The sequence below is a fragment of the Oncorhynchus mykiss genome, chromosome Y (assembly GCF_013265735.2).
Source record: "Oncorhynchus mykiss isolate Arlee chromosome Y, USDA_OmykA_1.1, whole genome shotgun sequence".
Lineage (NCBI taxonomy): Eukaryota > Metazoa > Chordata > Actinopteri > Salmoniformes > Salmonidae > Oncorhynchus > Oncorhynchus mykiss.
Window position 1 is genome coordinate 2,713,698 of NC_048593.1, and position 17,993 is coordinate 2,731,690.

A 17,993-nucleotide genomic window follows, 5' to 3' on the forward strand; every position below is an offset into this window, starting at 1 on the left:
TAAATCCACTTCAATCAGTGTAGCTGAAGGGAAGGAGACAGGTTAAAGAACGATTTTAAATGTGTTTGTGTATGTGTGCCATACAGAGGGTGAATGGACAAGACAAAATATTTAAGTGCCTTTGAAGGAGGGGAGGTAGTAGGTGCCAGGTTTGTGTGTGTCAAGAACTGCAACACGGCTCGGTTTTTCCCATTCAACAGTTTCCCATAGTCATCAAGAATGGTCCACCACACAAAGGACATCCAGCCAACTGGAAGCATTGGAGTCAACATGGGCCAGCATCTCCATGAAATGCTTTCGACACCTTGTTGAGTCCATGCCCAAGAGTCCGGCATTATTGGATCCCTTGGTAAGCAAAAAAAAGACTGTATAAAGTAAATAATACAAATACTGACCTATATTGTATGCTAAAAAATATATACAAATTATATTATTTTATACTAGGGGAAAAGTTTAGTATTATTTCTAATACCAGACGGTGCTTCTACACCTGCATTGCTTGCTGTTTGGGGTTTTAGGCTGGGCTTCTGTACAGCACTTTGAGATATCAGTAGATGTAAGAAGGGCTTTATAAATACATTTGATTTGATTAATAAAGATATCTACCTTTATTTCAGGATGTCAAAACCACCGTTGGTGTGCATGGCCAAATACCTCTATTTTCCTGTCATATGACCACAGTACTGGTGCTCCATGGGAATCAAAACCACAACCCTGGCGTTGCAAACACCATGCTCTACTACCTGAGCCACATGGGACTATACTGTATATCTACACTATATATACAAAAGTATAAATCAAATTAGTGTTTTCGGATACTTGTGTCCCCCTGCTTAAGCCAGTACATGTCCAGGCCCGTATGAAGTTTGCTAGAGACCATTTGGATGATCCAGAAGAAGATTGGGAGAATGTCATATGGTCAGATGAAACCAAAATATAACTTTTTGGTAAAAACTCAACACGTCGTGTTTGGAGGACAAAGAATGCTGAGTTGCATCCAAAGAACACCATACCTACTGTGAAGCTTGGGGTGGAAACATCATGCTTTGGGGCTGTTTTTCTGCAAAGGGACCAGGACGACTGATTTGTGTAAAGGAAATCATGAATGGGGCCATGTATTGTGAGATTTTGAGTGAAAACCTCCTTCCATCAGCAAGGGCATTGAAGATTAAACGTGTCTGGGTCTTTCAGCATGACAATGATCCCAAACACACCGCCCGGGCAATGAAGGAGTGGCTTCGTAAGAAGCATTTCAAGGTCCTGGAGTGGCCTAGCCAGTCTCCAGATCTTAACCTATAGAAAATCTTTGGAGGGAGTTGAAAGTCCGTGTTGCCCAGCAACAGCCCCAAAACATCACTGCTCTAGAGGAGATCTGCATGGAGGAATGGGCCAAAATACCAGAAACAGTGTGTGAAAACCTTATGAAGACTTCTGTCATTGCCAACAAAGTATTGAGATAAAATGTTGTTATTGACCAAATACTTATTTTCCACGATAATTGCAAATAAATTTATTAAAAATCCATCCTACAATGTGATTTTCTGGATTTGTTTTCTCATTTTGTCTGTCATAGTTGAAGTGTACCTTCAAAAAAATTACAGGCCTCTCTCATCTTTTTAAGTGGGAGAACTTGCACAATTGGTGGCTGACTAAATACTTTTTTGCCCCACTGTAGAGCACACAGCCATGCAATCGCCATAGACAAACATTGGCGGTAGAATGGCCTTACTGAAGAGCTAAGTGACTTTCAACGTGGCACCGTCATAGAATGCCACCTTCCAAGAAGTGAGTTAGTCAAATGTCTGCCCTGCTAGAGCTGCCCTGGTCAACTATAAAGTGCTGTTATTGTGAAGTGGAAATGTCTAGGAGCAACAACGGCTCAGCACGAAGTGGTCGGCTACGGAACCTGACAGAATGGGACCGCCGAGTGCTGAAGAGTTCCAAACTGCCTCTGGAAGCAACATCAGCACAAGAACTGTTAGTCGGGAGCTTCCTGAAATGGGTTTCCATGGCCGAGCAAGCCTAAGATCACCATGTGGAATGCCAAGAGTCGGCTGTAGGGGTGTAAAGCTCGCTGCCATTGGACACTGGAGCAGTGGAAATGCGTTCTCTGGAGTGATGACTCACGCTTCACCATCATGCCAACTGTAAAGTTTGGTGGAGGAGGAATAATGGTCTGGGGCTGTTTCTCATGGTTCGGGCTAAGCCCCTTGGTTCCAGTGAAGGGAAATCATAACACTACAGCATTCAATGACATTCTAGACAATTATGTGTTTCCAACTTTGTGGCAACAGTTTGGGGAAGGCCCTTTTCTGTTTCAGCATGACAATGTCCCTGTGCACAAAGCGAGGTCCATACAGAAATGGTTTGTCAAGATTGGTGTGGAAGAACTTGACTGTCCTGCAGAGAGCCCTGATCTCAACCCCATCGAACACCTTTGGGATGAACTGGAACACTGACTGCGAGCCAGGTCTAATCGTCCAACATCAGTGCCCGACCTCACAAATGCTCTTGTGGCTGAATGGAAGCAAGTCCCCGCAGCAATGTTCCAACATCTAGTAGAAAGCCTTCTCAGAAGAGTGGAGGCTGCCATAGCAGCAAAGGGGGGACCAACTCTGTATTAATGCCCATTAGATTTTAGATGAGCTGTTGTCCAAATACACTATATGACTGAAAGTATCTTTCTATGGGATGAGCACTGTCTGTGTCTGACTGTATTAAAAGAGTTTGAATAGATAAGTTCCTTATTTCCACTGTGGTTGAAATCCCCTTCTGGTGATTCATCAGAGCACTGAGTAACAGATGTACAAACACACACACTGTGATCATCATGTCCCCACTGGGCCCAGCCATATGTCCCATGACTGTGTGCGTGTGTGTGTAAGTGTCATTCCATGCGTCATTTACTGTTTGGGTCATTGAGAATCCAAATGATTGATTCCAAGATGGCATAGCAGTTCAGACGTCTTTTGTCCTCGTCTTGTCGCGTCCCGTATATATATATATATTTACAACTTTTTTCACATACCTTTTTATATATATTTTTTAATTTTCCATAAACTAATCTTCAAAACACTCTCCTGCAACCCGCCTCACCAATTTATATTTATTAAAAAAGTACTATTTACCTCAAATCTGTAATCCTCCAAGAAGCTAGCCAGAAACTAGCCGGAAGCTAGCCAGGAGCTAGCCAGAAGCTAGCCAGAAGCTAATCCAGAAGCTAATCAGAAGCAAATCAGAAGCTAATCAGAAGTTAGTTAGCTTCTTTACTGGCCAATTGTTAGTATTCAGCTAACCACGGTTTGTGGTCATCAGCTATCCTTTAGCTCGAAAATCTATCGCCAGTTTTGTACGGCGCAACACGGCTCGGAACGGAACATACCGGACCAATTTTTCTCTCCATGTCCCTGGATTTCAACCGCTAACTCTGGACATTCATACCTGGATCTCACAGCTAGCTAGCTGCTATCCGTGTGACTATCGGCTTTCGTCGATTCCGGAGCAAACATCAATTATTCCGGAGCTAGCCAGCTGAAGAGTTCCATGAATCACTCCTGGGCTACAATCACCTATCCGGACCCGTTTTACTGCCTACGCGGAGCCCCACCGGGCCTTCACAACTGGACTGCCGACGTTATCTACCCGAAGGAGTTATCCGGCTGGCTCCTCCGTCGCGACGTTACCTGAACGCCCATCTGCAGCCCGCTAACCGTTAGCTGTCTTATCGGCTGCTATCTGAATGGACAAATAGACAATATATGTATTTATTATTATTATTATTTTTTATTTTTTTTCTTCTTCTTGGGCCTCTGTAACTATATCTATTGTTTTTTGTTGTTGTTTTGTGATTTGGATTAATCCCCTCTACCACACGGAACCCCACTAATCTACTGACGGAACGCAAGAGGTGGCTAATAACAGACCTCCATCCTATGCTAGCTTGCTACCGATGGCCTGGCTAGCTGTCTAAATCGCCGTGACCCCCAACCAACCTCTCTACTCACTGGACCCTTTTGATCACTCGACTAAGCATGCCTCTCCTTAATGTCAATATGCCTTGTCTATTGCTGTTATGGTTAGTGTTTATTGGCTTATTTCACTGTAGAGCCTCTAGTCCTGCTCATTATACCTTATCCAACCTATTAGTTCCACCACCCACACATGCAATGACATCTCCTGGTTTCAATGATGTTTCTAGAGACAATATCTCTCTCTTCATCACTCAATACCTAGGTTTACCTCCACTGTATTCACATCCTACCATACCTTTGTCTGTACATTATACCTTGATGCTATTTTATCGCCCCCAGAAACCTCCTATTACTCTCTGTTCCAGACGTTCTAGACGACCAATTCTTATTGCTTTTAGCCATACCCTTATTCTACTCCTCCTCTGTTCCTCTGGCGATGTAGAGGTGAATCCAGGCCCTGCAGTGCCTAGCTCCACTCCTATTCCCCAGGTGCTCTCTTTTGACGACTTCTGTAACCGTAATAGCCTTGGTTTCATGCATGTTAACATTAGAAGCCTCCTCCCTAAGTTTGTTCTATTCACTGCTTTAGCACACTCTGCCAACCCGGATGTTCTAGCTGTGCCTGAATCCTGGTTTATCAAGACCACCAAAAATTCTGAAATGTTAATCCCAAACTACAACATTTTCAGACAAGATAGAACTGCCAAAGGGGGCGGTGTTGCAATCTACTGCAAAGATAGCCTGCAGAGTTCTGTCCTTCTATCCAGGTCTGTACCCAAACAATTTGAACTTCTACTTTTAAAAATCCACCTCTCTAAAAACAAGTCTCTCACCGTTGCCGCCTGCTATAGACCACCCTCTGCCCCCAGCTGTGCTCTGGACACCATATGTGAACTGATTGCCCCCCGATCTATCTTCAGAGCTCGTGCTGCTAGGCGACCTAAACTGGAACATGCTTAACACCCCAGCCATCCTACAATCTAAACTTGATGCCCTCAATCTCACACAAATTATCAATGAACCTACCAGGTACCTCCCCAAAGCCTTAAACACGGGCACCCTCATAGATATCATCCTAAACAACTTGCCCTCTAAATACACCTCTGCTGTCTTCAACCAAGATCTCAGCGATCACTGCCTCATTGCCTGCATCCGTAATGGGTCAGCGGTCAAACGCTCCCTGAAACACTTCAGCGAGCAGGCCTTTCTAATCGACCTGGCCGGGGTATCCTGGAAGGATATTGATCTCATCCCGTCAGTAGAGGATGCCTGGATATTTTTTTTTAAATGCCTTCCTAACCATCTTAAATAAACATGCCCCATTCAAGAAATTTAGAACCAGGAACAGATATAGCCCTTGGTTCTCCCCAGACCTGACTGCCCTTAACCAACACAAAAACATCCTATGGCGTTCTGCATTAGCATCGAACAGCCCCCGTGATATGCAGCTGTTCAGGGAAGCTAGAAACCATTATACACAGGCAGTTAGAAAAGCCAAGGCTAGCTTTTTCAAGCAGAAATTTGCTTCCTGCAACACTAACTCAAAAAAGTTCTGGGACACTGTAAAGTCCATGGAGAATAAGAACACCTCCTCCCAGCTGCCCACTGCACTGAAGATAGGAAACACTGTCACCACTGATAAATCCACCATAATTGAGAATAACAATTTTTCTACGGCTGGCCATGCTTTCCACCTGGCTACTCCTACCCCGGTCAACAGCACTGCACCCCCCACAGCAACTCGCCCAAGCCTTCCCCGTTTCTCCTTCTCCCAAATCCATTCAGCTGATGTTCTGAAAGAGCTGCAAAATCTGGACCCCTACAAATCAGCCGGGCTAGACAATCTGGACCCCTTCTTTCTAAAATGATCTGCCGAAATTGTTGCCACCCCTATTACTAGCCTGTTAAACCTCTCTTTCGTGTCGTCTGAGATTCCCAAAGATTGGAAAGCAGCTGCGGTCATCCCCCTCTTCAAAGGGGGGGACACTCTTGACCCAAACTGCTACAGACCTATATCTATCCTACCATGCCTTTCTAAGGTCTTCGAAAGCCAAGTCAACAAACAGATTACCCACCATTTCGAATCTCACCATACCTTCTCTGCTATGCAATCTGGTTTCAGAGCTGGTCATGGGTGCACCTCAGCCACGCTCAAGGTCCTAAACGATATCTTAACCGCCATCGATAAGAAACATTACTGTGCAGCCTTATTCATTGATCTGGCCAAGGCTTTCGACTCTGTCAATCACCACATCCTCATCGGCAGACTCGACAGCCTTGGTTTCTCAAATGATTGCCTCGCCTGGTTCACCAACTACTTCTCTGATAGAGTTCAGTGTGACAAATCGGAGGGTCTGCTGTCCGGACCTCTGGCAGTCTCTATGGGGGTGCCACAGGGTTCAATTCTTGGACCGACTCTCTTCTATGTATACATCAATGAGGTCGCTCTTGCTGCTGGTGAGTCTCTGATCCACCTCTACGCAGACGACACCATTCTGTATACTTCTGGCCCTTCTTTGGACACTGTGTTAACAACCCTCCAGGCAAGCTTCAATGCCATACAACTCTCCTTCCGTGGCCTCCAATTGCTCTTAAATACAAGTAAAACTAAATGCATGCTCTTCAACCGATCGCTACCTGCACCTGCCCGCCTGTCCAACATCACTACTCTGGACGGCTCTGACTTAGAATACGTGGACAACTACAAATACTTAGGTGTCTGGTTAGACTGTAAACTCTCCTTCCAGACCCATATCAAACATCTCCAATCCAAAGTTAAATCTAGAATTGGCTTCCTATTTCGCAACAAAGCATCCTTCACTCATGCTGTCAAACATACCCTTGTAAAACTGACCATCCTACCAATCCTCGACTTTGGCGATGTCATTTACAAAATAGCCTCCAATACCCTACTCAACAAATTGGATGCAGTCTATCACAGTGCAATCCGTTTTGTCACCAAAGCCCCATATACTACCCACCATTGCGACCTGTACGCTCTCGTTGGCTGGCCCTCGCTTCATACTCGTCGCCAAACCCACTGGTTCCATGTCATCTACAAGACCCTGCTAGGTAAAGTCCCCCCCTTATCTCAGCTCACTGGTCACCATAGCATCTCCCACCTGTAGCACACGCTCCAGCAGGTATATCTCTCTGGTCACCCCCAAAACCAATTATTTCTTTGGCCGCCTCTCCTTCCAGTTCTCTGCTGCCAATGACTAGAAAAATCTCTGAAACTGGAAACACTTATCTCCCTCACTAGCTTTAAGCACCAACTGTCAGAGCAGCTCACAGATTAGCCCACCTATAATTTAGCCCAAACAACTACCTCTTTCCCTACTGTATTTAATTAATTTATTTATTTTGCTCCTTTGCACCCCATTATTTTTATTTCTACTTTGCACATTCTTCCATTGCAAATCTACCATTCCAGTGTTTTACTTGCTATATTGTATTTACTTTGCCACCATGACCTTTTTTTGCCTGTGAGTAGCCATGCATTTACTTATGTCCATAGATTTCTCAAACGCAAATGTGTAAGTGTGTTCCTGTGTATGTGTGTGCGTGTGTGTGTGTAGGGGTCCTCACCTCATCTGATGAGCCATTCTCCACTCGAAAGCGGCCCGCTCTCTGTATGGCTCCATCTGCATCACTGGAGATCAGCTAGAGGGGAAGGAGGGAGGGAGGGAGAAAGAGAGAGAGAAAGAGAGCGAAAGACAGAAAGAGACAGAGAAAGATAGACAGAAGGAGAGAGAGAGAGACAGAGAGAGACAGGGAGAGACAGAGACAGAGAGAGACAGATACAGAGAGAGAGACAGAAAGACAGGGACAGAGAGAGAGAAAGAGACAGAAAGACAGAAAGACAGAAATAGAGAAAGAAAGAGAGAGACAGAGAGAGAAATAGACAGAAAGACAGAGACACAGACAGACAGACAGACAGACAGACAGACAGAGAGAGACAGAAATAGACAGACAGAGACAGACAGAGAGAGAGAGACAGACAGACAGAGAGAGAGACAGACAGAAATAGACAGAGAGACAGATAGACGGAGAGAGACACAGAGACAGATAGACAGAGAGAGACACAGAGAGAGAGACACAGAGAGAGACAGCGAGACAGAGAGGGAGATGCATGCAGGGCAGAATTAGGCCAATATCCACTAATAAATACATCTAAAAAAACAGCAATTAAGTTTTGGAAACATCTAAAATACAGGGACCCCCTCTCATATCATTACCAAGCCCTGCAATGCTGAGCAAAGAAAAGAGTCCCCTCATCCAGCTGTTCCTGGGACTGAGTTCACCAACCTGTTCTACTAACACACTGAAGCCTCAGGACCAGAACATCCAATCAATCAGAATAAACCACATTACAACACAGTCAAAACAAAGCTACATTACCTATTGGGAAACAAATGCACAAAGCAAAATGCAGTGCTATCTGACCCTAAATCGACAGTACACCGTGGCTAAATATTTGATGATGGTTACTGATCAAAACCTCAGAAAACCTTAACAAAGTATAGGCTCAGTGAGCACAGCCTTGCCATTGAGGGGCAGACACAGGAAAACCTGGATCCCTGTCGAGGAAAGGCTGTGCAACCACTGCACAACACCAGAACCCGAGACAGAGCTACATTTCCTGACAAAATGTCAAAAATATAAAACAATGAGAGTGTCATTTCCACAAATTGGAAACCTTTTTTCAAGGTTTCAAAGACCTCTCTGGTGTGAGTAGGCTACCCTTCCTGTTGGGGGAGGACGCAGAGAGCTGTGGGTTGGCAGCGCACTACATTGCTGCCTGCCATAAGATGAGGGACAGTGTCTGACAGACCATTCAACCTGGATATGTCCTCTACTGTATGCTCATTGTTATTGTAACCCTTGGTTATTGTTGTTACTGTTGTCCCATTGACAATTTTGATTCTTATTATTTTCATATTGTAAATATCCAAAGCAAGCTTTGCAATATGTACATTGTTAAGTCATGCCAATAAAGCAAATTGAATTGAATTGAATTGAGCGAGAGACAGAAAGATGGAGAGAGAGAGCAAGAGCAGAGAGAGCAAGAGAGAGAGAAAAATATATATTTTTTAAACTTAATTGGCACAATTCATCTAATGTACTGTATAGTGAATTCAAACTAAAGTTATCAAATAAAACACTGCAAGCAATACTTAAAGCTCACACAATGTCCCATTCCATATACCACAGGGACAGAGAAAGAGGGAGAGAGAAACAAAGAGAGGAAGGGAGTAATAGGTCAGACACATTAACACGAGACCATAAAACTACGCAGAACAATAAAGAGGAACATATGACAGCAATCATTTACATTTTCCAACAATAGCAGCTAGCGGCTAGCTAAAGAGAAACTGCAAAACATAGGCGAACAGAGGCTAACTGACCTTTGAGATTACTGCAAGGGCTCTGACACAAATTCAGGTTTATAGGGCAGTGCCTACAGTATATCTCTCTAGCCCTATCCCTCAGTAGATTACCGAACAAGTTGTGTTGTGACCGCTTGTTGTTTTTCAATTTCTGGATTTCCTCTTTAAGGGGGCAACATTAATAAACACTATCACACAAAAAAAAGACTAATCATGAGTTAATGAGTAATACGCATGCTTTTCCATGGCCAGTTCCCGGGACACAGATTAAGCCTAGTCCTGGACTAAAAAGCATGCTCGATGGATGAAATTTAATCCGATTGCACTTTGTGGACAATGTGCCATTTAAAGATGGACACTCCCCCCAAAGTTTGATGACGAGTTGGTTATTTGAATCAACTGTGTAGTGCTAGGGCAGAACTAAAACGTGCACCCAGGGGGGCCCCCCAAAACCGAGTTTGGAAAACCCTGGTATAGAGAATCATTGTACCATCTAAACTGCTATGTAATATCTTTTCCATAACCAAAAATCGTAATTTCAGCTGTTTGAAGCTGGTGTACAAAACTGAAAGTAAAAAAGCCACGCTAAAACTATATTTAAGAATGGGAAGCATAAAAATAGAGCACATAGAACAAATCTACCACTTCTTAGACTTGCTCTCAATGAGAATGAAAATTAGCCATAGTAATTCCTCCTCTTCCTCCTTGGTGTTGATGTCTAGTGTTCTTGGTAATAAAATAATGAAGCGTGTATGTGTATCTTTGAATATGTCTATGAGTTTGCGCGCCTGTATGCGTGTGTGTAAATGTGTCTCTCTATATTTGTGTGTTCACTACTCTCCATCGACAGATAAAGAGGAAGTAGCAATGATGCCAGTATCACTGTCCGTCGATCACCCTGACATCTCTTCTCACAGTGGAAACATGACATCCCTCTCTTCTCTCCTCCCCCATCTTCTACATTCATCCCCCTTGCCCCTCAGACCGCACAATGCCTGGTTGCCTGGCAACCCAACACAGAACCTCTCCTCTTCCCCCTCTTCTTGGTTGCTCTTTTCCTCCTCCGTATCCTCCATGATCCCCCTCTCCTCTGTTGCTCTGTTTCCTCTGAACTGTCACTCTATGCTCACTTTCTCCATCTCTCTTCACCCCTTCCTCTGTTGCTCTATTCAAACTTGCATCTTTCAACGTCTTCTCCATCTCTCTCCCCCAGTCTCCCTCTTTCCTCTCCTCTCTCTTCTGTCATTCTCTGACCAATAAAGGGTTGTTTTCTGCCAAAGTGTCACAAAACGCAGCACAGTTCTGGCGCACCGGACTCTCTCTGCAGGCATTATGTGTGTGTTCTGCAGCAGATGGTCTGTAATGGTTAGATGGAGCCAAAAAGAAGACAGGAAGTCCAGGAACATGTGAGTGTGAGAGTGTGTGCATAGGGGATTGGGGATCATGCGGTCCAAGCAGCTTTCAATGTCTATAATTCCACGCTGCACTGCACCTCCAAGAGACTAGGAAATTGTATCCACTCTTACACACCATATGTCAGGGCTATTTAACTACAGTATATTCTTACAGGGCCAGATTTGAAAAAGGTTATTTACAGGGGGGCCAGGCATTTTCTACATGGGACTACTCTGCCTAAGACCGGTATAAAAAAAAATGCACAAACACAATTATAGTCATAAAGCACTTTTTTAAATGTATTAAATGTGAGCAAAAGAAAATGTTAAGTGTTTTCACATTCGCCTGATTCAGTGCATCAAATAATGGAACACATTTGTACTTACAGTGCATCCGGAAAATATTCAGACCCCTTGAATTTTTCCATATTCTGTAACAGCCTTATTCTAAAATGGATGACATCGTTTTTTTCCCTCACCAGTCTACACACAATACCCCCTAATGAGAAAGCAAAAACAGGTTATTGATTTTTTAACAAATTTATAAAAATAAAACAAATTAAATATCACAAGAAGTTTCTCTCCCACCGCATCAGTACAGAACGGGTCCCTATAACAAACTGCACCACCTCAAATCTCGTTGCAATGTTAGCTTTCAGTTTATCTAAAAACTCCAACATCATAGACTGAGTGATCTGTAGTGATCTGTACATTCAACATGCACGGCACTTACACACATGACTGATGATTGACTGAAAGAATTTGATGATAAAAAGACTGGGAACTGTTTTGTTAGACTTCAATTTGTCTTTTGACAATATTGATCATAGTCTGCTGCTGGAAAAACGAAAGTGTTGTGGCTTTACACCCCCTGCTATATTGTGGAAAAAGAGTCACCTGTCTAACAGAACACAAGAGGGTGTTCTTTAATGGGAGCCTCACCAACATAATCCAGTTAGAATCAGGCATTCCCCAGGGCAGCTGTCTAGGCCCCTTATTTTTTTAAATCTTTACTTTGCCAGTGTGTCTATGCGGTTGACACAACACTATACACGTCAGCTACTACAACGAGTGAAATCACTGCAACACTTAATCAAGAGCTGCAGTCAGTTTCAGAATGGGTGGCAAGAAATAATTTAGTCCTAAATATTTAAAAACCGTAAAGCATTTTATTTGAGACAAATCATTCACTATACCCTAAACCTCAACTAAATCTTGTAATGAATAATGTGGGAATTGTGCAAGTTTAGATAACTGTCATGGTCAAAACATGTTGATGCAACAGTAGCCAAGATGAGGAGAAGTCTGTCCATAATAAAGCGCTGCTCTGCCTTCTTAACAACAATCAACAAGGCAGGTCCTACAGGCCCTGGTGATGCAAGCAGTAGAATCAGATGTAAAAAAAACAGATAAAAAAATACACCTTATGTACAGTACAGTGGGGACTTTGAAGAAACACACACACATACACACACACAAGCTAACTCCTTACACACACGTACACATGGATTTTGTATTGTAGATATGTGGTAGTATAGTAGTGGCCTGAGGACACACACTTAATGTGTTGTGAAAAGTGTTATGAAATGTAATGTCATGTAATATTTTTTATTGTATATAATTGCCTTAATTTTGCTGGACCTCAGGAAGAGTAGCTGCTGCCTTGATCATTAATAAATACAAATACATATACAAAAAATTATGATATAGTTGCGCAGTGTAGGGAAATGGAGCATTTTGTTTGCGTGTATTAGGGATGTTTTGTTTGGCTTCAAATCAAAGGAGAAAATAACACATTTATTTTGAAAATAATTCTGTTTCACAATCATGTCATTAACTGTTTTATCCCTCTCCTCATCAAGCATTTTCGCTAGATATGATGCTCAGCAGACTACGAAACAAGCGATGTTGCAGTCTAGATGTTGATCGTATAAAGTTTATGATAGCCATAACTGAGTCATTTCAGGCAGTGTAGTGATCTCATCTGCAGTGAAAGAGCCGATAGGCAGGCAGACAGACCCCATACCCCTGTTGGCAGCTCTGATTGGTAAATCTGTACTGTTCTTCAAGCAAATGTGTTTTTGTAAAATGTTCAGTGGAAATTGTTTAAAGTAGTCATTGTGCATAGAGTTGTAATGGTTTGTTTAACTTTGCAATCATTGGTTTTTGTTTGACATACATTTGTTTGGCCTACACATCTCTGTGTTTATTTGAATGCGAGCATGTGTTTTTAATATTTGTGTGTGAATCTGTATGTGTGCATGTGTGCGTCTACAGTGGCAAGAAAAAATATGTGAACCCTTTGGAATTACCTGGATTTCTGCATAAATTGGTCATAAAATTTGATATGATCTTCATCTAAGTCACAATAGACAAACACAGTGTGCTTAAACTAATAACAAATAAAAATTATTGTATTTTTCTTATTTATATTGAATACATAATTTAAACATTCACAGTGTAGGTTGGAGAAAGTATGTGAACCCCAAGGCTAATGACTTCTCCAAAAGCTAATTGGAGTCAGGAGTCAGCTAACCTGGAGTCCAATCAATGAGACGAGATTGGAGATGTTGGTTAAAGCTGCCAAGCCCTAGAAAAAACACACAACATTTTAGTTCACTATTTAGAAAAAGCATTGCCTGATGTGAACCATGCCTCGAACAAAAGAGATCTCAGAAGACCTAAGATGAAGAATTGTTGACTTGCATAAAGCTGGAAAGGGTTACAAAAGTATCTCTAAAAGCCTTGATGTTCATCAGTCCACGGTAAGACAAATTGTCTATTAATGGAGAAAGTTCAGCACTGTTGCTACTCTCCTTACGAATGGCCATAAGGGAAAGATGACTGCAAGAACACATAGTGTAGAATGCTCAATGAGGTTAAAAAGAATACTAGGGTGTCAGCTAAAGACTTACAGAAATCTCTGGAACATGCTAACATGTTTAGTGTTTTACGTATCGTAGACTCGTCAACAGAGATGTTGACGAGTCTACGATACGTAAAACACTAAACATGAATGGTGTTCATGAGAGGACACCTCGGAATAAGACACTGCTGTCCAAAAAAACATTGCTGCATGTCTAACAAAAAAGGCACAGGATACCAACATCAAACTTATCGCAACTGTAAAGTATGGTGGAGGGAGCATCATGGTTTGGGGCTGCTTTAGGACCTGGACAGCTTGCTATCATCGATGGAAAAAATATACTGTATTCCTATATCAACATAACCTGAAAGGCCGCACAGTAAGGAAGATGCCACTGCTCCAAAACCGCCATAAAAAAGCCAGACTACGGTTTGCAACTGCACTTTTTGGAGAAATGTCCTCTGGTCTGATGAAACAAAAATAAAACTGACATTTTACAGGAGAATGTAAGGCTGTCTGCCAATTGAAGGTCAACAGAAGTTAGGTGATGCAACAGGACAACGACCCAAAACACAGAACAGAATGGCTTCAACAGAAGAAAATACACCTTCTGGAGTGGCCCAGCCAGAGTCCTGACCTCAACCCAATTGAGATAATGTGGCATGACCTCAAGAGAGTGGTTCACTCCAGATATCCCAAGAATATTGGTGAGTTTTGTAAAGAGGAATGGTCCAATGGTTCACATACTTTTCCCACTCTGCACTGTGAATGTTTACACAATGTTCAATAAAGACGTGAAAAATGTATAATTGTTTGTGTGTTATTAGTTTAAACAGACTGTCTATTGTTGTGATCAGATCAAATTTGATGGCAAATTTATGCAGAAATCCAGGTAATTCCGAAGGGTTCACATACTTTTTCTTGCCGCTGTATGTGTGTGTGTTCCTCTCAGGAAAGTGATGTCCCTGGTAGAGATCCCTCAGACAGTATATTTAGACAAATACTTTCTCTCCATGGGAATCTTTCTCTCTGACCACAAATTGTGTGTGCGTGCTTGTATATACAGTTCAAGTCGGAAGTGTACATACACCTAGGTTGGAGTCATTAAAACTTGTTTTTCAACTACTCCAAATGTATTGTCAACAAACTATAGTTTTGGTAATTCGGTTAGGACATCTACTTTGTGCATGATACAAGTAATTTTTCCAACAATTATTTACAGACAGATTATTTCACTTATCATTCACTGTATCACAATTCAAGTGGGTCAGAAGTTCACATACACTAAGTTGACTGTGCCTTTAAACAGCTTGGAAAATTCCAGAAAATGATGTCCTTACTTTAAAAGCTTCTGATAGGCTAATTGACATCATTTGAGTCAATTGGAGGTGTACCTGTGAATGTATTTCAAGGCCTACCTTCAAACTCACCATGGGACCACGCAGTCGTCAGACCGCTAAGGAAGGTGACGAGTTCTGTCTCCTAGAGATTAACATACTTTGGTGCGAAAAGTGCAAATCAATCCCAGAACAGCAAAGGACCTTGTGAAAATGCTGGAGGAAACCAGTACAACATTTTCTATATCCACAGTAAAAATGAGTCCTATGTCAACATAACCTGAAAGGCCGCACAGTAAGGAAGATGCCACTGCTCCAAAACCGCCATAAAAAAGCCAGACTACGGTTTGCAACTGCACTTTTTTTGGAGAAATGTCCTCTGGTCTGATGAAACAAAAATAGAACTGTTTGGCCTTAATGACCATCGTTATGTTGAGGAAAAAGGGGAATGCTTGCAAGCCAAAGAACACCATCCCAACCGTGAAGCACGGGGGTGGCAGCATGTTGTGGTGGTGCTTTGCTGCAGGAGGGACTGGTGCACTTCACAAAATAGATGGCATCATGGGGACGGAAAATTATGTGGATATATTGAAGCAACATCTCAAGACATCCGTCAGGAAGTTAAAGCTTGGTCGAGAATGGGTCCTTCCAAATGGACAATGACTCCAAGCATAGTTCCAAAGTCGTGGCAAAATGGCTTAAAGACAACAAAGTCAAGGTATTGGAGTGGCCATCACAAAGCCCTGAACTCAATCCCATAGAAAATGTGTGGCCAGAACTGAAAAAGCGTGTACAAGCAAGGAGGCCTACAAACCTGACTCAGTTACACCAGCTCTGTCAGGAGGAATGGGACAATGACCCAACTTATTGTGGGAAGCTTGTGGAAGGCTACCCGAAGCCTTTGGCCCAAGTTAAACAATTTAAAGGCAATGCTACCAAATACTAATTGAGTGTATGTAAACTTCCGACCCACTGAGAATGTGATGAAAGAAATAAAACCTTCTCTCTACTATTATTCTGACATTTCACATTCTTAAAATAAAGTGGTGGTCCTAACTGACCTAAGACAGATACTTTTTACTAGGATTAAAATGTCAGGAATTGTGAAAAACTGAGTTCAAATGTATTTGGCTAAGGTGTATGTAACCTTCTGACGTTAGTGTGTGATTGTGTACATGTCTGTGTGTTATCTGTGTGTGTCAGTAGTGTGGAATCCTGTCTGGTTGTGTGTGTGTGTGAGTGATGAATGGGGAGTGAAGATCTTAGTGGTGCTCTCTCATCTCTTCTCTCCTCCTGCAACATTAACTGTCCAATCGCAGGATAATGGAGGGAAAACCAATGCAGCGTGCAGGGAGAGCACCGCACCATCTCTCCTCTGAGTGTGAGTGAGTGAGTGAGTGAGTGAGTGAGTGAGTGAGTGAGTAGTACGTGTATGAATCGGTAATTGTGTGTGATGCATATGCACCGGCTTCTAAATCATGCGACAGCAGAATGGCAGAGGAGGAAAACCCTGCACTCTCTTAATTCCCTGTGGACCTGCTGTGTGTTCGATTCAGAGCAGGATGGAGGGAGGGAAGAGGGGTGGAAGCAGGGGAGCCCTCCCTGCTACACTTTTGCAAACATCCAACCACTGCAAGAGATGGGTAGATAAGAGGGAAAGAGAGAGGAGAGAGAGAAAGAGGAGCGAAAGAGAGAGAAGAGAGAAAGAGAGGAGAGAAAGTGGAGAAAAAGAGGCGAAAAAGAGAGTGAGAGAAGAAAAGGAGAGAAAGAGAGAGGGGTGCATGAAAAGAGAGAGTGACATATACAAAAAATAACTGGACAGAGAGAGAGATGGGAGGCACCAGGCAAGAGAAAGAGGCGCATAATAAGCAGAATGATAAAATAATAATAGCTGTCTATACAGTGGGTAACCCCATGGGTGAGAGTGCAAGGATTATTGGGAGCCTGCGTGGACACACACACACAAACAGAGTAGATCACTTAAATAGCTCCCATTTTGGGACGCGGCTTAAACATTTCACAAACACAATTGAGCCCTCAGTGTACTAAGAGGGGCTGATTTCCCCCTAGGTCTGCAGGAGAGAAGAGAGGACTGCAGTGATGGTGATAGAGATAGATGGAAGGGGGGAGGGAGGGAAGGAGGGAGGGGGAGTTGTTGAGAGGGGGAGATTGAGTGAGGGAGAGAGAGAGAGATAGAGAGGAAGGGATGGAGGAGAGGGGATGAGACCGAGAGAATAAGAGTTGAGCTCTTCTCGGGTCCAAGAAGGACCAGGACCCGAATGGATCTGAGGTAAATCCGGCACGGACGCAAATTAATCCGATCATTTAAAAAAAAAAGGGGAGGGGGGGGGGCAGGACGTGAACTGACCAGAGAACAATCAGACCCGATGATAACCAGACCGAGTGACCAAAAAAACATGTGAAACAGGACCTGACCCAGACCCGAGGGAAAAGTTTGAATATTGGACTGCTCGGGTACCGGGTCAGGTCTGCGGGTGGACCCATGAAGACCACTAGATGAAAGGGGAAAAGAGAAAAAGGAAGGGAGGAGGGATGGAGAATAAATCAATGCTATTGTGACTGCTGACGGATAATTGATCTCAGAGTGGTTGTTTATGCACACTTACGCGGGTCAGTAGAGAGAGAGAGAGAATCAGCAACAGTAAGACAACAGGTGCTATTGACAGACAAGAGACGAGCAGAGACTTCCCATTTAGTCTAGCGCCTAAGCTACACACCACTGTCTCTCCTCACAATGGTCAATCTACACAATACATACTGCATTTGCAACTAGATTGCACATCTTTTTACATTTTCCTACATTTTTTAATCATGTCGTTCAGTGCATAGGGATACGCAGATACAGTGATCAACCTTATAGTGATCAAATTGTCCTGTATGGATGACTAGAGGACTACACTGTTCTAAAAAAGAAATGTATTGAGTTGTGCATTTGTCCAAGCACACAGTATACACAGCATATTCTGTACATATGACATGTCAGATGTCAACATTCACATGGAGTTGAGTTTACC

General features: G+C 42.9%; 1 protein-coding gene across 8 annotated transcripts in view; it reads right to left on the reverse strand.

Moving 5' to 3' along the window:
* Nucleotides 1–17,993, reverse strand: part of LOC110509517 (GTPase-activating Rap/Ran-GAP domain-like protein 3) — a 178,578-nt gene that overhangs the window by 69,713 nt on the left and 90,872 nt on the right. For all 8 annotated transcript variants that reach the window (XR_005040445.1, XM_021590431.2, XM_021590428.2 and 5 more), the window contains exon 3: nucleotides 7,560–7,634. Coding sequence is in view for 7 of the 8 variants with exons in the window: in XM_021590431.2 (XP_021446106.2) it covers nucleotides 7,560–7,634 (75 nt within the window). In the remaining variant the exon portion in view is untranslated. The remainder of the gene's footprint in view (nucleotides 1–7,559; nucleotides 7,635–17,993) is intronic.